This window comes from Halichoeres trimaculatus, unplaced genomic scaffold (assembly GCF_033239565.1).
Source record: "Halichoeres trimaculatus isolate MK-OKI-2021-1 unplaced genomic scaffold, fHalTri1.1 fHalTri1_scaffold_18, whole genome shotgun sequence".
Classification (NCBI taxonomy): Eukaryota; Metazoa; Chordata; class Actinopteri; order Labriformes; family Labridae; genus Halichoeres; species Halichoeres trimaculatus.
This window is the reverse complement of record NW_027437196.1, coordinates 14470071-14493541: the sequence shown is the minus strand read 5'-3', so window position 1 is coordinate 14493541 and position 23471 is coordinate 14470071. Positions and strand designations below refer to the sequence as shown.

The following is a 23471-nucleotide window of genomic DNA, read 5'->3' as shown; positions in this document are numbered from 1 at the left end:
AGCCCGAGTAATGCCTACAGATATTGATATTTTAAACAGCTTTGATTTCTTGCTCCTCTGTGTGCCATAAACAGATTTCACAGTTGTTCTAATAAGAAATTATGAGTTTTTATTGCTGGGAATATGAGAAATACAATACAGCAATGACTGCTGGCAGAGTTTGTGGGAATATTTGAAGGAAGGCTTTGTAGTGACCCCCCCGTCTTCAAAATTGCAGGCATGCTTGTTTAGTCTCTATTGTACTGGTCGGCTCGTTCACATGGGAAGTTTTCAGATTGTTTTTCTGCACCACAAACAGACATGTTTTGTTCTTCTGTTGCCACAGAGAGTTCACACCAGATTCTTCTGAAGCTGCACTGTACTCTATTAAAACTCTTTCTGAGAGGGCATGAACATATTAACCTTTGGAAAAGTCTGCTCCTGTCAACTGTGAAGTCTCCAACCTCTCTTGCTCTCTGTTTTACCAAAGGTCATGGGCTGCTGCAGTGGACTTAGTAACTTCTATAAATCAAGTTTCATAATTATATTTATTTGTGTCACAGAGAGCCACAGCTCATGGATTGGAGAGGTTTACAGTTCACAGATTATATTAGTGAGTGGTGGGTCGATCATTGAGCTGAAAGAGCCATTGTGATTTTTCTGAGTTATGGGATATCTGTACATCCCATAGACTCTGTTTACTTTACTTCTAACAAAATGGAATTCTTAAATGTTTTCTCATAATTCAGACTAATTTCTCACATTATCTTAAATTTCCAGTGGTGGTTTCTTGGGAAAAGGTGAGGATATCATGACCATGACCACAACATGCCAAGATGATACCTTCCTGATATAAGTCAAGCATATTTTCAAGATTGATTTTTGTTTTATCAATTCTAGCACCCAGAGTTACTGATGTCAAGGCAACTTAGGGACACTTAGCGAAACAAATTGAGGCATGACAAAAAATTTAATATTTGAAATGTGTACTTCAACAAAGTTTTCAGCCAGTAGCTGGATAAAGCTTCTGTCCAAAGGCCAGATGTCTTCTTATGAATCTAATGTTGTTTAAGCCAGTGTGTGTGGGATTTTAGAAGAATTGGCATCACTAGAAGTAGGGATGGGTACCAAATTAGGTACTTTCAAAGGTACTGACTGAATTCTGTCAAAAGTACCCAGTACTGATTCACGTAGAATCAAAAGGTACCATGTTTAGGTACCTAAACACAGGTTGTGACTGTGAGGGAGTGGAAGAGTAGGCGCTTTTCCATGCTGGACTTGACCTAAGCATTGCAAGGTTATATACTGAAGTATTAATATGTTAAATTGAAAAAAATGTACTTTACTATTACACAAATTTATATATTTACCACATAAACACAAAGAAGTCACGAAAATTGGTACTGTTAAGTATCGGTACCAGTACTATTAAGCCAGGTACCAGGCATCCGTACCGTATCGATTCAAATGTGAAAGGTACCCATCCCTAATTAGAAGTGACAACTTAGTGTACAAATTGTACACAGATAAGCAAAAGGCTCATCTGTGGAGAGAAAAAAGCAAAGTGCGAAAAGACGGAGACATTCTTCTGTATTTTATGTTAATGTTTCCCATTATGTCCTTATCTGAAAACAGAGATTAAATAATAAAATAAATAAATAAATGAATAAATAAATGAATGAATAAATACATAAAGAAAAGAAAAGAAAAGAAAAGAAAAGAAAAGAAAAGAAAAGAAAAGAAAAGAAAAGAAAAGAAATATAAATAAACATCTAAAGGTAGTGTCTGTAGGACTTTCCATTACTTTTTCATGAACACAACATTTAAACTGTGCTCCTTCTCCTTGGATCAGTGCCAGTGGCAGTATACACCCACAACCTCTGACTGAAGCCACATGAACATACCCATGGAACACACTCACTAGCCCAGCAACCACATGTAGCATGGTGTTTCTCCTTGGGAGAGACTCAAGAGCCGTGCACTGGACTTGACATATTAGCACAAGCTAATCATGGGTATTTGACACATACCTGTTTAGAAGAGAGTCAACTAGTGTCACTCTTCATACTGCTCTCCAAGTTCCTGAAAGTGAATGAAAGTCAAGCCAAACTTCACCCTCTTTTGGTAAAAAGCTTGTTGGCATTTTGTTTCACTTCTGTTGTGTTCTGTTGCTGCTGTGCAGGATGGCTTCATCCACTTGCTATTATCAACATGCAAAGTCACTTGCGCACTGGGCATGCTGTGATTGGCTGAGGTAGCCACTCTCTGCCCGATACAACCAAAACATTAGCATACAGGCAAAGAGGGTTATCATTCTTGTAAAAATTGACATTCTTTTTTCCACGAAAATCCTGCAGACCCCACATTTAAGTTAACTAGTGCAGAGAAAGGACATTTCGGGGTTAGGATTTGTGTATCTGAATTCCAGATACCAATGATTTGTAAAGAAAGATTTTTTTTACTAGTAAAACAAACACTTTCTATCGCTGCTAGATGCAGTTTAAAGCCACAAGCATAGCCTTTACACTGTTGTGGATTCATCAGGGTTTGTGCTATTGAGAAGCCAGCTGTGGGCTGATAACCAGAGACGAAGAGAGATGAACTTTTAAACGAAGGCCACAGGAGCCTTTGTTAGGGACTATGATGCCTCATATTGATCACTCTGATTAAGTGAGCAACAGCTCTTCTGTGACAGATTCAGACGAGACATAGAGTGTGAAGGCTGCTCAGCAAGGAGGAAAAAATCTGAGACAGTGTCACCTGATACTTCATGAAATAACTTCTACTGCACTCGCTTGTTTTGAACAGTGAGGTGTAGATTGACATTTAAGCTTGTTCTTCAAGGAAGAGCCAAAGAGGAATCAGAATGAGGAGAAGAGAGAGGAGTAGTAGGAGAAGAATGGGTTGGATTGATCACCCAGCTAGTCCAGGAAATGAATTAATGACCTTAGGGAAAGTCATCCATCGCTTTGACAGCCATTCAGAGTCAACGCTCTCTCTACAAAAAGGTACATCTTATTCTGTGTCAGCACTGATGTTTTCCAATTATTCTTCATTCAGTTCAATTCAGTCTTCAAAAAAATAAAGAAATAAATATATATATATATATATATATATATATATATATATATATATATATATATATATATATATATATATATATATATATATATATATATATATATATATATATATATATATACATGCCGGTCTGTAGTACTCACATAAATAAACAACCTGGCGTCTTGAGACTTTATTGTTGACATTTTATTGCGTCAGAGGCTGCCAGGCATTGTCAATACGAGTCTGAGTCCAGTCAATCACTGCTGGGTCAGCAAGGGTCCCAGCTGTCAGGATGACGTAGTGCGCTGAGCTAGCCGCCATATGAGTTTACATGCATGCTTGTACATGCAGTCCTTAAGCAAGGCAAACGCGAAATTAACAGAATACAAAGATTTGTATTTTAGTATTTTCTGCAAGTATCAGGTGAATTTTTGTCTCTTGGTGCTGCTTTTATTCATCAATATTTTATATGAGGGTTTAACGGTAAGCCAAGCAAACACCTGATTCATGAAATGAACTACAAGTCCCGATGTGGTTTCCGTGAAAAACAAATCCCCCCACTATTTGGTGAGTTCATGTTAACGTCACCTTGTAGGATTTTGTAACGTTACCATGAAGTTGTACGTGTAATTGTTGTCTTATAGTTTTCTGTCCTGTATATATTTATCAGAGTAAACCATGAAATATTTTTAATGAATTTTTTATATTCTTTAGGCGAAACACAGAAAATTTTGTTTTGAGTGGCAAATATTAAAACAGGACCAATATTATTCGACATGTCTATCTTGAAGAAACCAGTCAAGTAGAATAACGCAACAATTCTTTCACTTATTTTAAGTACTATGTGTAATATTTTCCACAAATGTGACATAAAGTGCCAAATAAATATATTTTTTTCTTACTTTGTTCATCCACCGACTGCTTTACGGCAAAACTTCCGACAGTCATTGAAAGCAGCCAAGCCCAGCAGCAGCAGCAGCAGCCATCCGCATCAAACAGATTTCATTCACTGAGTGGCTGCTCCGTAGAGAACAACAGGCTACCTCCCTCTGTCCTGTGTAAGTATTACAGCCGTCTATACTCCAAGCCTTTCCTAGAAGTTCTGTCAAAAAATACGTTTTGGTCGCTGTCGAGACTTATTGTCCCTTTGCTACTGATATGTCTCGCGTTGAAGCGGTTTTATTTCTTCCTAAAGTCATGACTGAGACGTTTGTGGACAGCGTGGTCTTTTGTTCTCTTGGTTTAAATTGTCGTTTTGACAAAGGAGAACTGGCTGTTATTTAGCCTCAACCGCTGCGACAGTTTGACAGGTGTGATAGTTTTTTGTGTCGTTGTTTTAGAAAGTGTGTTTTGTTCTGACTCATTTTTTAAACAACATTTATCTGACCAGTATAAACCGGTATGGGAATATTGCTGGAGCACCATGAGCGACAAGGGTTAAATTCAAACATATATGAAAATATGTATAAAAATAACTAGCTACGGTTATTTACATTTGTTTGTCTTGTTTTTTTCTTTTGCTCTAGGATGCTGCACAGCCATGGGACAAAGGAAACATTAAGAATAAAGGTTGCTATCTAACAAAGAGCCATAAAATCCACCTGAGATCCTGAAATAATGAAGCACAGTATAGTCAGCACCTCTTTGTTATAAGTTATGTGTTCTTAAGATATCCATCAAGTTATTTATTGTCAATAATTTACCCAGTAGACATGGTTTTATAGTGTTAGGGAAAGTGATGATCTTCAGTCTTGCATCACATTACAGCTCTGTCAGAGGCTTGCGACCACATTCAGACTTTCTTGTTGAGCTTTGAAAGAAGCTGCTTTAGATCGATCAGCACTGCTGTAAATATGAGGAATAAAACACGCACATAGCCAGAGGGGTTTAGTCCGCCCCAGTCTCACTGGTAGGACAGAGCGTTGTCTACTGACTTCTCAGCACAGTCACAATCATGACCTCTTTGGACAATGATGAAACGGGGAGCGACCTGTCTGAGTCTCTGGAGATCTGCGAGCTTCAGGACCAGTACACAGACCCAGAGAACAGCTTCAAGTCTAAGAGCTTACCCATCCTCAATGGACCCTGTCAGCCATATCCTAAGGCCGCAGAGCCTCGGCTTGTCAGCACCGCTCACACCTGTGTGGCTGTGCAGGAGAGCACCGAGCTCCAGCCCAAAACCCCAGACTCCAGCCAGGCAGAGTCCCCCTCCTCCAGGACGGACTTCTCCCCCTCTGCCTCCAGCATGGTGGGGCTCAGCAGCTCTTTGCCGGTTGAGGGCCACAGGGCTGCTGGGTCTGGGGGCAAAAAACTTGGTTTCTCTCTCACCCGCCTTATTCGCATCCCAGCAAGGAAGTACGTGCGTGTCATCCTGAGCGACTCCCGTTGCTTTCTGTTCTGCATGTGTTACCTGACTTTCATCCAGTCGCTGATGGTTTCAGGCTACCTGAGCAGCGTCATCACCACCATCGAGAAGCGTTACAGCCTGCGGAGCTCTGAGTCCGGCCTGCTGGTTAGCTGCTTTGACATCGGCAGCTTGCTGGTGGTGGTCTTCATCTCTTACTTCGGTGGCAGAGGTCAGAGGCCACGCTGGCTGGCTGTGGGCGGCGTGGTCATTGCTGTAGGGGCAGCTTTGTTCTCCTTACCACACTTCATCTCACCTCCGTACCAGATCCAGGAGATGAACTCATCATCGGGACATGAAGGTCTCTGTCAGAGTGGTAACGGCAGCGGGCGAGAACTTGACGTGGCATCGTGCCCTCGAGATCAGGAGGGCAACGAGCACGACCTGTATGTGACTCTGTTCATCTGCGCCCAGATTCTTGTGGGCATGGGGTCGACACCAATCTACACCCTGGGGCCTACATACCTAGATGACAATGTGAAGAAAGAAAACGCATCACTCTACCTGGGTAAGTTCATCTGGATGTCCTCGTAGTTCAACATGATACTGGATTAAGACAGGTGTAAACACTGTCATCTGAAAACAAGCATGTTTTATTTTGTCTGACAGGTTTTTGCAAATTTATGTGTGAAAACAGGAGAATGATTAAACACAGCCCGAGCGTATTTGAATACAGGCTGCTTGTAGGACTTGAGCAGTGTGACTGACAGGAGGCAGAGCTCTTTTAGTGGTCTCTAACACAATAAAGCACCAAGCTGATTTAATTTCCATCAGAAATACATTATATGTTGGTACTTTGATAGAATTAGAAGGCATTTTCTTAGCTTGTTTGATATCACTGATGGTTTACCAGAAGCGTATGTATGTGTATGTGTTCCCGCTGAGTCCAACCACGCACTCATCCCCTCCTGCCCTCTGTCCTTTTGATTTAATCTTCATGGCATGCAACCTCTGCACCACACTGAGGTAAATACAGAGACTGCAAAGTCAACCTTGGGCCTGAAGCACATGTGAAGAGTGTGGGGCCAGAAGCAGAACTGGGTCGCAGATGATTAATGGTCCTGTACCGTCTGTGTGTGTGGATTATAGTACTGCTGTGTCCTCAGGCTGGCAGAAGAACAGCAACTTTCTCTTATGTTTGACCAGAAAAGCAGGTGTATGTTTTGTTTGAGCGGTACTAGATTGCCAGTTTTTATTTTGTCATAAATCATTTGAACATGTCTGCAGGTCTCCTGTAATTCACGTGGCATGCTGGGGCTCCTCTGGCCTGTACATGCAAACTGCATACTAGCCCGTGGAAGACTTTGGATCCCAGTGATAATCTCTGTCTGTCCGTAGACTGTAGCTGGGTTATTGGGACATGAGGCGCCCCTCAATCTGGTGCAGTCTTTCACAGATGGTCAGTATCCCCCTGACCTCAGCTAGATTGCATTGACTGTAAGTGAATCCTTTGTATTTTTCTGAAGTATCTCTTTGTTTACATTATGAGATCTTAGGTAACCAGGGCCTCACACAAATCACACATGATTGGACAAAAAGAACAGACACAGAATTAACCACAATGCTGACACCAGCCCTTGATCACAACATTATCCACCCTTGGAGCATATTAGCCGCCTAGTCCTTTTTGCAGCCTTCTCCCCTGCCCCTGAGACCCAATATTGATCCAATCCCTGCGTCACAGGGAGCCAATGCAGCATAGCTATCGAACCTGTGAAAACAAAGCAGAAACAGCCTCAAACAGTGACTCGCTGGGTCCTCACCCTGGCAGAAAAACTCCAAAAATCATAAGCTATTGTCTTGTGCGGCTCCTTGAGTCATCACAGTGAAAGTGTCCACAGAAGCAGCTCTTACCAGCTGACCTTGATGGCTACTCTCGAAGGATTATCAGTTTGGTTCCAGCAGAGCACTGTTAGGGAAAACAAGAGACATGTTCTGACATGTCAGGAGGAGCAGATAAGTAGAAGAGAAAAGACCTTGATTTGTATTTCAGATAACCATGGTAACTGTGCTTCTGCTTTACTATCTCCATGTACTGAGGAGTTTTTTTTTTATATGTGATGCATGTTTTAGTGCTTGGTGCATGGTTAAATCAAAACATCTGAGTAAGGAAGTCCAGGCAGTGTTATGGATATTTGAGTTGAGTCAATCATCAGACATCTGGATTTCTTCTTTTTCATTCTTAAGCTAAAAAAAACAAACAAAAAAAACAAACAAAAAAAAAAAAGCAAAAATGTTTCTGAGCTATCTGAAGAATGAACAAAGAGCTGTAATTTTCTCCCTCCCCCCTGCAATTACAAAAACAGAGTAGGTGAAACTGAACCCATTCACCCAGAATTCCTCCCAGCAATTTCCATGTTTTCTCAACCTAATTTGTTCAATATAGGCTACCCATTTCTCCAGGAGGCTTCCCCTATATATGCACCTTGAGGTGTCTTTTCCCCACTAGAACCCATTAATGTAAACCCCACTTCAATTTACGGCAGCTCAGAGGGGAGGAGCTGCCTGCTTTTGTAGGACAATGCGGTTTATACTGAGGGCTACTTCTGGTGCCCTTGGAGAGAGAAAGAGAGTGTGTATGTGTTTCTGTCAGGATGTTAACTTTGTGTATGCATGCATACACAACAGGGCATTCCCTCCAACACGTCGCCCCATTTCCCAGCTCTGGCCCCACGTCACTATGGTAATGCAGGCATTTGAACTTTTACTCCACTTTGTGTAATAGTGAAATTAGGGTAAACCCAATTTGGCTCTGAGGATCTTTTTGAAGGGTTTTGTGGGTTTTACAGAAGTCCTCCAGAGAGTTTTAAGACAAGACCTGGCAGCTCCTGAATATACTGTGTGCACATTTCTGCCTCTCCTCTCTGTCTCTGCTCTGACAAATTTATCGTACACCATTCTTGGCATCTCTATGGTGAACGTTTGTCTATGTCCTTCTCTGAAAGGCCACTCCATCTTATGAGGAGGTGGTTCATTGTTACATCGAGTGAGAGTTCAGCTGAAAGTTAACTTTTCCAGTCTCTGCTCAGCTTTGGTTCCCGTTTTGTTGCCTCTGCTGTTAATGTCTGCAGCGTCTAACAATCCGTCACCGCTCAGTCTGATTTGGCAACACAATGACCCACAGATCAAAACGATCAATGATCTGCATTCTCCCCATTGAATTGTTGATCCGTTCCAGGCTTCGGACAGTGGCTGTTGACCTCTGTTTTATTTTCCGCTGATGGCCTCTGTGATTTACAAGCTAATGATGCTGAGAAGATCTTATTGATGTGGGACGCATGTGGAGGTCAGCTCTGATTAGACCGCTGTCTGCGTGTCAACATTCCCCCTGGAGGAAGTGTGGGAACACGGCTTGGAGCAATGGCATTTCGACCGTTATCAGACACTCTTTGTTGATGCACGGTTTTATTTTAGAGGTCGTCATTCACAAGATCATGCTGCTACTTTTGGATAACTAAATTTAATATTGACCAATTTAAGATCTGTCAGACCTTTTTTAAGACTAAGTTAAGACAGATCAAAATTAAAAGACAATTGAAACAATGAATAATATAAGAAAGTTTGCGCAGAAGGAGGTAAATAACCCTCTGTGTTGATTTTTCACAGAGACTACATCCCTTTTTAACACAATGTATCTATTCAACTAGTTAAGGATGTATCATCATGTGGTGGCTTCTAGGGATAGGTCATTGTTTTTGGAGCTTTGAATGATTATATGATTTATATTGTCTTGTTAAAAAAATCAAAATTTATCATACTTTATACAGAAGCTCGATTGTAGTGGGGTAGTCCTGCCAGACGGGGCTGTAGCGTGTCTAAAAGCTATGTTATAACTGCATTACACAGCAGGAGAAGAAGAATGGTGACTGCATCAAATAGCAAAAAAGAGTACGAGTAATCGCTGGATAAATGCCAGTGACAATTGAATTGTTAAAATCCCTGATGGATACAAGGAAACAAAGATGATCACAGTAATAGCCCAAAGAATCAACTGTCCGTGAGTTTTCACTGATATATTGTTAACAGATTTAGATTTGCATGAGGCAGAAAAATGTCAACTGGCTTACACAGCCTGGACAAGCTTCAACATGCTGACCTTTATGAAAGTATTTTGCGGTGTCTTTGCAGGGTCAGTAACGCGCAGACCATGTCAGGAGCAGGCAAACAACATGACGACTTTAACTCTGTATCTGAAGAAAAAAAAAACATTAAAAGCAGGAAAAGCATCAATGCCAGGAAAGACATGTCAACAGCCTTTACTTCAGCCTGCCACTTAGAAATAAACAAAGAGAAATGCTGAGTCAGTGAGGCTCAGCTTCCTAAACATTTGTTATCATTGTGTTATAAGAAGCTTATGGGCATCAGCACTACTTTGTTATTTTAACTGCTGAATGAACATTTTTGTTTGGGCTGATGTGGAAAACCATATATTCTGATATCTGAGCAGATTGTAGCGGTGGAACAGTTCGATTCTGCCATTTACTTACCTTCTTGCTCATGCAGGCTAAGGATTATTGATTCTTCCTGGATAACAGCGCTCTGTCCTCTGCTCGGACTCGCTCTGTTAAGATCACTCTGCTGTGTTCATTATTAATGCTTTATTAAGATACTCATGGAAAGCCAAGCGTGTATAACATAACCTCAGCCTGACACAGTGGCACCATAGAGGACTGTTTGTTTACCAAAGAGGAGGGTGGAGCTGGAGGAGGCAGAGAGAGGTGGTGCTAAGTTCAGAAAGAGAGAAGCTTTAACATCTGCAGGGACAGATTGAACACAGGCCTTGTCTCCCCTCTTACACACTCTCACACATGCTCGCGTAAGCACAAGGGTGTGATCTCTGCCTTCTCCCCCCTGACAAATTTAGAAAGAACAGTTGGTCTCAGTCTCTCTCCATGAAGTGTGTTCGGAAAACACAAGAGTGAACAGTGATTTCGCAGCTGCACCTCACTGTGCCTGTATTTTTCTGACTCAGGATTATCAGGAACGGACCTGGCATGTCCCCTTCCGTGCTCGCTCAGTCGATTTCATTTAAATGTGTGTCCTCCTGTTCTGCCTAGCAGCCAAAGCAAATGCAGATTGTGCACACACAGACACAAACACACAAGTCCCCAGAGAATCTGCTTTCCCCGCTCTGCTCTCTGCCCAGGCTGCCAGATCACATTTCAGGACGGGTTGGGGTCCACATTTGGCCCCCGTCAGAGGCTGGCGGACTCATAAAAAGCCGGCCGGTGCTGTTTCATCACTGTCCTCCTGGCTTATTCTCAAGGAGGTTTTAAATATCGCAGCCTACTTTCCCTGTGCTGTGTCCTGCTGGCCACACAGAGCCTCAGGGTTACTCAGCAGCAGGTGACCTTTTGGCAGAGGACTGCGGGGCTGCCAGCTCTACTACTACTACAACAACAACCCCCTCTGAGGCTGATCCTGTGTCACTGATGGCTCCAAACTTAGTGATGTTTTTCTCTTCTGTACACCTGCAACTCTTCTAGAAAACCATTTTAGTTTGTGAAGAGTGAGATTGACAGAAAACGCATCAGAGTGCGTTTGTTTCCAGAGGCGGAGGTTTCAACCTCAACAGCCGTAGTTTAGTCATTGTTTGGACCTCTTTGACTGATGATTTGTGGCCATTTTTCTGTGTTGTGGCTGAGTTGTTTTGACAGTGTGGGAAGGTTCCTGGGGAAATGCCAGAAGAGTTTTTTGTGATACAGGGACTCTGAGAAACCTTTTGTTTCCAGCTATGCGGGGAAGAAATGACATTTTTTTCCTTGTTGTTGTGGCTTTTTTGGTTCACCAAATCCTCTTTGATCCCTGGCTTTTGTTGGCTTGTAATAAAATTAAACAATGCCCTGTAATAACTTTGAAGCTGTTAAATCATCCCTTCGTACTGCAGGAGCTTGTTTCTTCCTCTATTTCTACTTTCTAACTGAGCTGTTGACTAGTTTCCAGGTGTTTTGTGTTCATTAACTCTCAGGATTGCGTTCCTTTCCACCCCATCTACAAACATGAAACATAATTATTGAACATCTTCAGGGATGTGTGATTACCTGAGCAGCGTGCGCCAATTTGGACAAATTAGCGTCTCACTCACGAATAGATCTGAGTCACATCTAATTTATTACGCATCTTGTTGTGACATCTGCGTTTGCATCAAGTGTTTTTGTTATTTCCCCCGTCCTCAGATAGAAGGTTGATATACTGCTCATGTCCCCCCTGTCACATCCGATCAGTCTTTGACATGGTTTATAGCCAGTGAAACGAAAACAAAAGGCCACTTTGCAGCAGATGTCTGTCTCAGGCCTGTTTCATCTCAGCTGGCTGTGAGCACTTGAAAACCTGCAGCCTCTCTGAGCGCTCTCCCTGATTAAGCTAATCAGGGCTGTAAAGAGAAACATGCCCTTCCCTTTTGCCTGTTGTGTCCAGTGGAGGAAATGAGTTGTTGTCAATAATAAGCAGCTGTTTATCTGTTGCCAGGGGTAAAGTATGTCCTGTGATGGCTATCAGCACAGAGGGTGCTGCTGATCTCAAGGACTGAACATCACTGCTGCTCACACGGAGCAGCTTGAGGTATCAGCATATTCCACTCACGTCAATTCTTTTTGGATCACAGGGTTACAAACTGAACAGGACAGCATGTATGTGTACATGTACATGAACTACTCTCCCTCCTCTCCTTCTCAGCTCAGTCTGACCTCTGAGTGGATACCGCCTTTAGCGTGTAGTTAGGACTGTTAGCTTCAGCGAGGAAAAAAATGTCCTCTTCTATTCTAGTGTTTTGCCCTCAGAGTGGTGTGCCGGCTATTGTTCTCCTTGACCCCTGTGCTGCAAAGATGAAGAACGAGGGAGGAAGTACTGCTGCTGGGAGAAAGCTAATGGCATTTACATAAGTGTAGCAGAATCATGAGCAGCTGTATTGAGAAAAATAGCGAGTATATTTGTAAAGAAGAGGAGGCTTTCAACAAATGTTGCTCTCTATGTCCACATGATTGATGCAAAATTTGTGAGAAACATAACTTCTTTGACATTACACTTTTTTTTTAGATTGTCTTTTTCTTGTAACCTGTGTCCTTTCTTGTCCTCATATTGGCTTTTTTCCTCATCTGACCTTCAGCTGTTATTTCACCAGCCTGGCTGCACATAGCAGACCCATCTGTGTTAAGCCCCCAGGAAGGACAGGACAGGACAGGAGCGCCCGTTCTGAGAGAGATGGATGGCACTAAACGTTTTCTGACCTCACTCTGTGGGTTTGCCACCGTGCACACGCGGCCTGCAGAAGGGGCCAGATTTTAAGCCGTGCACATTCATCTGTCTGTCTCAGCAGCTCTGCCAGGCTCTAACTGTAGCAATGAGCTGGTTGTGTATTATATAACACACACTTATAACATGTAACTGTGACACTGAAGACAATGTTCTGGCAGGAGTTTTCTTGTATGTTTGGAAGGAGAAGCTGCATAACAAGTTATTAGAAGTACATAGTGGTGTAAAAGTGCTGTGCGAGTCTGCTTGTTGGTAGCCCCTTTTAGGGTGTGTGAATAGTGATACAGCAGCTGTCAGGATCTGGCAGCCTGCTTGTACGTGTGTGTGTGTGTGTGTGTGTGTGTGTGTGTGTGTGTGTGTGTGTGTGTGTGTGTGTGTGTGTGTGTGTGTGTGTGTGTGTGTGTGTGTGTGTGTGTGTGTGTGTGTGTGTGTGTGTGTGTGTGTGTGTGTGTGTGTGTGTGTGCACCTGCAGTGGGGGCTGGGTGAGGTTCGGAGCTTTGGGGGTGTTGTTGGCAATGCACAGGAGATAAGAGTTTGGAGTCACTGTAAGTTTCCTGCATGCACGCCAAACGCACACACCGATGTTTGAACATATGTATCTCTGTGAAGAGACTGCAGAGAAGCCTGACCCATAAAAAGCATAAAGAGTGACATCATGCACCCTCTGTCACAGTGTGTAGGAGGTGCCTCTGCAGCAGCACACCGAGTTCTTTTCTCACCTGCAGATACAATAAACAGTGAATGAAACTCTGCCCTTTGTGACGCAGTGTTATGGCATCGTAATTATCTTCTCCTGAAATGTAATCAAAGCACAGTGTGAATTTACATAAAGCTCAACTATTATTCCTTCATGAAGTCTTTAATGTGTTTTATATAAGTTAAAGGAAATGGCGCACATTAAGAATGACGATTTATAGATGGTGCTCACTCATTTGCAAGCCGCTGACAGTGACGTATTTACTCTCGCGTCGCTCACGGACGGTTGGGGATTTACAGTTATATCTTTTCTTATATACTGCAAAACAGTATTTATTTTAGTGATACCTAATATTATATTTTGCTTATTTTCTGCAACAGCCAAATATAATAGAAACATTTTTTACACATTATTTTTAAATAAATAAACCATATATTTGCGCGGAACTTATTCTGTTTTTAAGAATTACATAGGTCCAGTGAATGCATCACCCGCGATGAACGGTTTAATGGCTAACATCCTTGTTGTTTGTTTCTCAGCTCAAAGTTGTGAGATGGGCTCGTCCGAAAGTTAAACAGGGAGCTAAGTGTGATTCTCTGACAGTTTTTAATGTTGTTTCATGCTATTAGTAATCATTAAACATGTAATCAGCAATTTCTTCTGTTTGAACCGAAATGCATGATGGTAAATATTGCTCATATAGTGAGCATCGCTACTACACTACTTTTCAAAATGCATTGTGGGATACATTGAGTGGACTATATAGTGAATGACCATGCTCACTCAGATTTCAGACAGCACTACAAAATGGCGTATTCACTATATAGTGAATAGGGAGTGATTTCAGACTCAGCCACAATCTTCATACTTCTTGCTAATTTTTATTTTTTGAGGCATTATTGTGCAAGAAATGGAAGAGAAAGATGTAGCCAAGTTTTTAACACTGGCTAATGATTGAAAGGAGGGGGAACGCGCAGTTTTGGCACATCAGACCAGATTTCTGTGCCATGTCCGTCAATAAGAGCAGCTGAAAAGCTGCAGGTGCACGCTCGTGGGAAACTAATACCTAAGCCCCACTTCTCTGAGGGCTTCATGCTCGCTCAGTCTCTAAGCATAATGTGTTTACACCCCCCATCCCAGATGCTCCATTCATGGCCACACACCAGCTGAAAGATTGTATACCAGCCTCTCACATGCTGGAACATTTTGTATGCATAGACAAACACAGAGTGGTAACAGACTCTGTGTGTTTGAGGCCCGATTGGGAGCACTCCACTCGTGTGTGTGTTTTGGCATGAGGGAATGAGCGTGGAAATGTAAAGACTACCTCAGCGTGGTGGGGTGAAGTGTAGTGTCTAAGAAAGATTAAGAGAGAAAGATGCAAGGACACTTTATTAATCCCTTAAAGGAAGTTACATCATTAAAGCAGCTACAGTAATAAATGTGCTGTTGCTCTGGACGGGCAAAAGAATCTTGTAGCACGAGTACAAGGTTTGTTTCTGTTCTTGCACATTTAACAATAATTAACTCAAGTAAATGTGATAACTGCCTGTATTTATTATGGATGTGTACAACCAGTTTCTCACGCTATCTGAGGCCAATCTTTGTTTTTTTTATACATTTCTAGTAATCCCTTTAAAAGACTGTTCTAATAATTCCTGTCTGCACACTCGGTGTCTTTATTAGGTGAGTAATCCTTATCTTTATCAGTGATCTGTTTATCCAGAGACAGATCGGCCATAAATTAGAGAAGAAACACCCGGCTCCTTGTCCCTGCCTGCTCCCCTACTTCTACGTCCTGTTTTGCACACTTGCAAGGTAAATAACAACCTGCACCTATTCATACCTCCATGTCTCAAGAGGTTTGAGGACATTTTATTGCCAGGAACTGCTCATAACCGCCTCTTTTCACATAGATAACTTAAGCATTTACTCTGGGATTAAGTGTAAATTGCCGATTTGCCCACATTATGTAACTGTAATGGGTGTGACAGTTAAAAAGAAAGATGGATTAGGAGGAAAAACTGTTGGATTAGTCCTCTAAAGTCGAGAATAATGCAACGTGACTACGTGAAAGACCTCTCGGGGAACATTAGAAAGTGAATTAATATAAAACAGAGGAGGCACAAAGGAATTAGCACATTTCTCTTCGGCTGCGCCTTTGAATGACATTTCATCACCGAGCCAGTTAAAGAGAACTGTGTTGGTTTGATTGGCTTGTCACAAGGGGAGATTGCAAGCAAGACAGAGTGAAATAGATTTCAAACTGTCGAATAAATAAGACTTTATAAGGCTGGCGTAGACGGAGAGAACTTCTTTCTTCTTTTTCCAACAAACTCTTGACTGACAACAGAGAGGAATTGCTTTGTGCACAGAAAATACCTCCTGGGTTCTGGTGAAAACAGAATTTAATATGGCACTAACTTCAAACGTGAATCATCACTCATTCGTATCTACAGTCTTCAGTCGGAGTTCATTAAATAACAAGTGAAAGTGCGTACAGAGCTGTTTGCCATCGGCTTTATCAGGTTTGCCTCACAATAGACTTTCAGAGAGAACAATAAATGAGCCTTGGTTGAGCTTGCAACTGCATCCATCACTGAGAGGTGCATTCAGGCGTCAACACAGCAGTCTCAATGGGAGTTGTGCAAAAAGTGTTGACTTATACTCGAATGTTTTACTTTACTTTAATATACAACTGGATCTAAGCGACAAGATGCAATAATGGTTGATGAAGTATCTATGTATGATCCAGTTTGATTCTCTCTTTCCTCCCAGCTTTTGCAGTCTTTTGTCTCAAACAGAGTTTGCCTGTCTGACAGTGATGGATCTAGAGGCCCAGTTGCATTTTAAAACGCAGCATTCAAGGAGTGTGCAGCTGAAAAGTGACCTGATACACTCTGCTGCCTGGGTTCTCCTTCCATCACCGTGTTCCCAGTTTTTTTTTTTTCTACTTTGCCATTTAGATGTCTTTGCAGTCAGCCACACACCCCAGCCCATCTGCCCCTGAAGTGTATTCTGGTGGACATCAGCAGCAGCAGCAGCAGAGACGCTTTCTTTTGCTGTCCATGCAGATCCAGAAGCCTTAGGCCAGCACCAGAATCAGCAGAAATTTGCAGTTTGGTGTCAGAGTTAGGAACCATGACCTCTCCGATGCATATGAAAGTTATGTTGGGAAAAAAAGAGGAGGGTCCCTCAGGAAGGCCTTGCGTGCTACTGCTGATGAAGGACGCTGCAGATGCAACTTTTTCTGTGTGGACTTGCTAGTTGAAGCAGTTGGGGCGTATTGCTATGTTGTGTTAATTTTTAAAGAAACACATGCTCATATCCAGCAGAATTTTTGCTTCACTGACGGCTGACTGCTGTACCGTAACGCCTCCCACGGATCAGGAGCAGCCCCGCCATGCTCCTTTCTACTTAATTTTCTTCATATTTGATCGAGCAAAAGGGGAACTCAGGAAACCCCTGCATGGGATGGAAAGTAAAACAGCTTTCATGAAAGTTTAATTACAATATACTGTTTGGGTTTTTCCCTGCAGCAAGAATAAATGGGTTCAAACCTTCTCAATTTCTTCCATTTATCTTTGGCGCTGATGACAGCCCATATCAGTCCTGTGCAGCATCTGTACAAGATTTATGAGTTAGGTCTTCACCTGCCCCCTTTTGTATCTCACCCTGCATCATCAATCATACAATACATCAGCACAGGACATCTGGAGGGGCGAGGAGGTCACTGGGTCATAGTTTGCTGTAATGTAAGAGGAGAAGGGAATGGAAAACTCAGAGCTAAGATGCTGATCAAACTCTCGGTGCCCCTTGTGACCAGTCATGTTTCCGCTCGAGGGGCTAATAACATAAATGCCTGGCATTAAAGTGGCACCAAAGCCTGATGGGTGGCCTGAGCTTTGATATCTAAGTGAGAAATGCTTTGATGTAGCAGTTGGTTCAGTTCTCAGAAGTCATGTCTGTCTGATAAAGGTCTTTGTACCAGCCTGTACCGTCTGCACGTCAGGATCAAAGTTCTGTTCTTAATCCATTAAGATATTCACCACATCCTGCATCTCCCGGCGCCGTGTACTCCACTGCTCCACTGCATGATCTGAACTTCATTCCTATCTTAGCCTTTTTACCACCCACTGCTCTGCCTGTGGGATGCCAGAACTGCATGTACTCTCTTAGGCTGCTACTGTTCTCTTCAATATTTTATGAATAACAGCAGAGCACATGTATGAGTGGATAACAGTCCAGTCCTTTTGGACATTGTGGTTATTTTGTTAATTCCCTGTCTGAACAAATAATTAAACCTTAGGGATGAAGTGGAAGTCAAGGTCAGTGCAAATTTAAAACAGGGCATGTACAACAATTTTATCAAATAAATATTCATTGACAAATTGCTTTTAATTAAAAATAATTTGCATCATCCAGCTTCAGAAAATAGTCTTTACAGATTTTACATGTTGCTTGGCAGAACCTTAAAACCCATACACACTCCAATCCTGAAAGTCTGTTGGGAGTGTGTTGATAGCATAAACTCTGAAGTTGTAACCATATACAGTAAACCAAAAAGACCTCATAGTGTTGATGTGAAAACTAGCCACAAGGACTAGAAAGCAGCTGATAAAGTTGTAGCTCTGTGTAATGGCCACTGTCATAATAGGGAATGGAGTATTACAGGGATGCAAACAAGCACAGATGACAGATTTTTCTGTCAGGATTTGGATCCAGATATTAAAGATTAAGGGAAAAAATAGGCATGTTACCACAAGACAGGAGCAATGTGTAACCAAGATAGGTATGTGGAAGACTACCTTGTATTATGTCATATCGTATATCATACCTATGTATCGCATCACAACATAACTACTGCCCTGTATCGTGTTGGGCCGTACCACACAGCACTGTACTGTAATGTATCGTGTAGTACTGTATGGCATAGTACCATACCGTATTGAATTATATGGACAAAAGACTAATGGTGCTAGCTCTGCTAATGTTAGCCACACTCTGCAAATGAATTTCCCGGTGTTTTCTTGCATGGTTTGTGATCTAATTTTGGTTGTTCATGAAACAGCTGTGGGCGGCTGAGGCTCGGTGGCACTGTTGGTCAGTGGTGTGAATGTTTTACATAGAACTGTGTCGTATCAGTGTGTGAATGTAGTGCGGATGGGTGGATGAGACTAGCGTTAAAAAGCTGTGGAAGTACTGGTCCATTTACCATTTATTTGTGTAAGATAAATCAGGTTCAGTTTAGTCTGTTTTCGTACCTCTACAGTAATCAATTACTTGGTATGTAAAAAACAATTTAAACAAATGGGAAATTTTGCTTTTAAGATTTGTGTTAGACATGTTGATATTAACTGATTGACCTCAAATGTACCACCACTCAAATGTTATTCCTGCAAATATGTCTTTGCCTGTGATCTAGGTTGGACTTTCACTGGAAAAACTGAAATCTTATCAAGTGTTTTTGTCTTTTTTCAGTAGAAAATGTCTTTTTAGATTTGATTTAAGCCACATTCACCTGACCAGTCCAGAAAAAATGTCTTGTTTCAAGTTTTTTAAAGACAAAAAAAAGGTCTGAATTGCTTGTAACAAGTTAAAAAAAATCTGCCAATGAAACAAGAGAAAATTTACTTTTGTTGAGACATTATTCTAGTTTTAAGCAATTTTTTTTCTTCCATTGACAATTTTTTTTTAACTTGTTACAAGCAATTCAGACCTAACTTTTGTCTTTCAATAACTTGTACCAATAATTTTTTTTGGACTGGTCAGGTGAATGTGGCTCAAATCAAGAATAATAAGACAAGTTTTACTTAAAATAAGCACTTGAGAAGATTTCAGTTTGATTTCACACAACTTTGAAACCATGAAATACATGAATCTGTGGTAAAAAAAAAAGTTGTATGTAAGATAACATTATTCATTTTACAACATTTAAAACACCATAGATAGAGTAAAAGAAGAGCAGCGTCTTCCAGTTTGTAATAGATACTCTCTTTTGTAGCCTGTCAAGTTCACACTCTGTTTACTGCCAATTGTATGCAAACACATGCAGCAGCATATTTATAGACCTGCTGCTGGGGCTTTGCTCTGTTTGGGTGGCCAAACAGACTGGTAGCGCTAAACCAACTGCTGTGCCAGTGCAAAGCTAAATCTGCATGTTGTTATCACAGAGACAATATCTGCCAGCTTAACACATGGCAGAAAAACAACTTCCTGACCTGTTTGTGGCATTATTAGAGCACTACAGCTGCACACTCTCCGTCATGTGTGCAACACTGTCTTTTAAAATAGATCTAATTTGAGCTTGTTTGCCCGTGGATACTCTGAGTGGATCTCTGTGTAAATCCACACACACAGTCCCACCTGTCTAATTGCTATCAGTCTAATGGGACACTGTAATGTTTGTACTACTTTGTGTTAACAGGCTTTTATCAGGCGAGGATTAGCTGCAAAGTTTGGATGTGCTAATTTAGCATCTGAAACATTTTTATTATCATGTGTCATCATTTCTCTCCACCTCGCATACCCTTTCCCCTGATTAACTTTCCTTTGCCATTTTCTGCTCCCCTCACATCATCTCTCTGTTTTCACCTCACTTTCTCTCAGACTGGTCTTATACTTAGTGCAAAAGCACATTCAGTGCATAGAAATAATGACAGTTCAAACTAAGAAATTTAATTAGTTGATGTTGTGGTTTGACTACTTTAAGACTGATTCTCTGCATGTAAAGTTGTTGATAAAACAGACTTACCAATATTCCAGGGAGTCTGTATTCTAGTCTGTATTTTCTCACACACCAAATCAGGGCCTCGTCTGTTTCTGGCACCCCCTCAATCTGCTTCAAATTTCCTGCCAATCTTCTGATTTTGCCAACAAGAGCAGACAAAATGCTTTAGCAAGCAGCAAATGAAAATAAAGTGTCAACATTTGTTTCAATTCTGCTGAAACAATACAACTCAATGTGGTAAAAGGACACGTGCCGGTTGATTTGTCTGTGTTTATCATAGATTAAAAGCAGCCGCTCTTATGGTTTTAGTCATGCACAGCTGCAGGTGAGGAAAGCTTCACCCTCACTCCATTAAATCCCTTCACAGTTGAAGGCAGCAGGACAGATATGTAGATGTCTCTGCATCACGCCAGATCACTTTTGCACAGCTTTCCTGTTTGTTTACCTTCATTAAATCAGATGCAAATAACACCAGACTGCTGTACAAAGACCTCACAAACACACATCAGATGGGTGTGTGATCTGCCCGTTATGAGAATTCAGGAATCTTCCTATCCAAGGAGAAAACGCATTTTGCTCTTTAAGTGTGTTATACAATCATGCTGCTGTACCATATTACAGATGTTTAACAGTTTAAATCATAAAGTTTGGAATCTAGTAAATCTGCTTTCCTTTATTATTTCTCTGTTAAACAATCTGCTCTTATCCTTAAGTGTTACAAACCTCTGGTGCTGTGTTTCCACTCCCTGACAACATTATGATTTCTCAGAGAAGTGCTCTGCTGCTTTTGGACATTTCCTCAGTCTATAAGAGCTGTGAAGTCAGAGACTTGTAATTATTAATCATGTGATCTGTGTTTTAGATAAGTGTGACTCATTAAAGGCCCATTTATACTCCCTTTTAAATGTATACGTCCATTTCAAACGATGTTACCATCACTGCTCTGATTGGCATTGCTGACAACAAACACTTAAAGATGGCTGCCGCAAGTGTAAACAGTAAATAAGTCCCTGTTATATTCTGTTTATTTTGGAATTTCTGACTTGTGTTTGTCGCATCAAATCAGCCGTATACATAGGGATGGGTACCTTTCACATTTGAAACGATACGGTACCAGTGCCCACTACCCGACAATAGGTATCGGTACTCAACGGTAACAATTTTTGGTACTTTTTTGTGTTTATGTGATAATAAATATCAATTTGTTAAACAATAAAATGTAAATTCTTACTAAATTTATTCTTCAATATATAACCCTGTAATTCTGTGTTCATGTCCAGCATGGGAAATCACCTACTCTTCCACTCCATCACAATCACAATAATGCAGTACCTAAACATGGTACCTTTTGATTTTACCTGAATCGGTACCCGGTACTTTTGACAGAATTCGGTCATTACCTATAAAAGTACCTAGTTCGGTACCCATCCCTACGTATACATAGTGTTATCTGATGTTTATGTACAGAAATATTGCTGCTAGTGATGTCCCGATATTACATTTTCCCTTCCTATACGATACCGATACTGCAGCATTGAGTATTTGCTGATACCGATATTAATCCGATACGATATCAGCATTAAACATGCATACTTTTATTGCTTATTTTGTAGTTTTTGTCATGTTAGAAAAGGCTTGATTAAGTGATATTATTCAAACAAAGAACAGTAGTCAGCAACAGTAGGTATGAGGAAAAACTGACCCATTTATTATTAACCAATGGGCAACAGAAATTTTAACATTAAACATAAAAAATACTAGTAATTGAATAAAATAAAGAATAAATTAGAAGACCCAGAAAATAACCTAAATAAATCAAATCAAAACAGCAGGAGCGGAGTCTGGAATGGACTGCTTATATCTGAGATTTTAGATGCATTCCAATAAGACACCGATATTTGTTTTTTTGCTGATATCTGACCAATAGCTGATATTAATATCGAACTTGGACACCTCTAATTGCTGCTATGGTAAGCTTATCCAGCTAGGCAACTGGAACGCCTTTAACTCGGAGATGACGTCATTCCCACTCCCCCCTTTCCAGTACAGATGTAAAAAGAATGCAACATTACAGCAACACTGCCCCCATGGTTTCCGGTGGTACTGCTCTGCTCTATCTGTAAGTTGTATGTAAACACAGAGCACAGACAGAAGGCTCCGTCTGTATCCAGATCTGTTTTTAACCTTGAGCATAAACAGGCCTTTAAACAGCTTGTGGGGCGACAAAAAAAACAACAACAAAATGACAGAGAGGTTCGACACACCAGCAATCGATTGAGAGAAAACATTCATTTTGATTTTTAACGTAGCATTCTGTTTGTCTATGGCTTTGCGACGATAACTCATGCATGATAATGCTGTTTGTCCTGCTGTCTGACAATCTGTGTCGGTCTGTATCAGTGTGAGAGAGGCCACGCTCCCCCTGCGTGCCCTCAGGGTAAAACTGTAAGGTTAGGACTTGTAAGAAGACACTGCTATGTCAGCAAGTCGCCATGACAATGCCGTCATTCCCCTGTTTCATTGTCTTTTTTTCTCCTCTTGTCTCTGGACTGGTGGAGGTCACATGACAGAATTGATCCCCCATACCACAGGGATACACGTGGCGTTGTCCCTCTCTATTTGCTCTCTTTCTAACAGCAGCAGCCGCATAGATCATCTGTCATACAGCTGTCACCTGCAGCCACACTTCCCACAGAGCCTCATACATTGAGCTGGGCTATGTGGTGCAGAATCAGAATTGTGGGTGCTGACGTATTTATAAAGTAGAGATAATTCAATCTAGCAGAACAGCCCATTTTGATTATTTCCTCTGTCACATAGCAGGTGTGGAAATAGATTATTACCTTGGGTCAGAGTGACAGTATGTGTGATGCATAATGCTGCATAAATCAGCATGACATGGCTCTTGAGTAATGCTGAAAAGATAATGCAGAGCTGTCTTTTTAGAGATTAGACAGACAGCGTAATGCATTGAATACAAATCCAAGGTTGTTGTGTTGCTGCCTGCCATCCATTCCCAGCCTTGTTTGGAGGCTGATCGAGCTTTGTAGGCTAATAGCCAGGTGGAGAGCTACATAATTTATTGGAAGCAAGTTTCGAGCCAGAGAGCTGGAGCCGGGCTCATACCTCAGCAGCCTTTATTGCAAGGAATTGACAAGAAAGAAACAAGTCCCAGAATAAATAAAAACTTCCCCCACGTAAACAAAACCGGCCTCATACACATCCTCCGCCTGAGTTTAAATTCAGTTTACGTTGAGTCGGGTATGCAATAAACAGGCTGTCTGACACTGATGATTCATGCTGTGAGTTGCAGCCTCAACCTTTTCACCACACAGTGTTCTGACTAG

At 41.4% G+C, this 23471-nt stretch overlaps 1 protein-coding gene across 1 annotated transcript in view; it reads left to right on the top strand.

Annotated features, from left to right (window-relative positions):
• Positions 1 to 4004: 4004 nt before the first annotated feature.
• The window catches only part of slco5a1 (solute carrier organic anion transporter family member 5A1), a 50440-nt gene continuing 30973 nt past the window's right edge, over positions 4005 to 23471 (top strand). The window contains exons 1-2 of the mRNA XM_074693066.1: positions 4005 to 4100; positions 4569 to 5954. Of these exons, the coding sequence (XP_074549167.1) occupies positions 4997 to 5954 (958 nt within the window). The 5' untranslated portion in view covers positions 4005 to 4100; positions 4569 to 4996. The remainder of the gene's footprint in view (positions 4101 to 4568; positions 5955 to 23471) is intronic.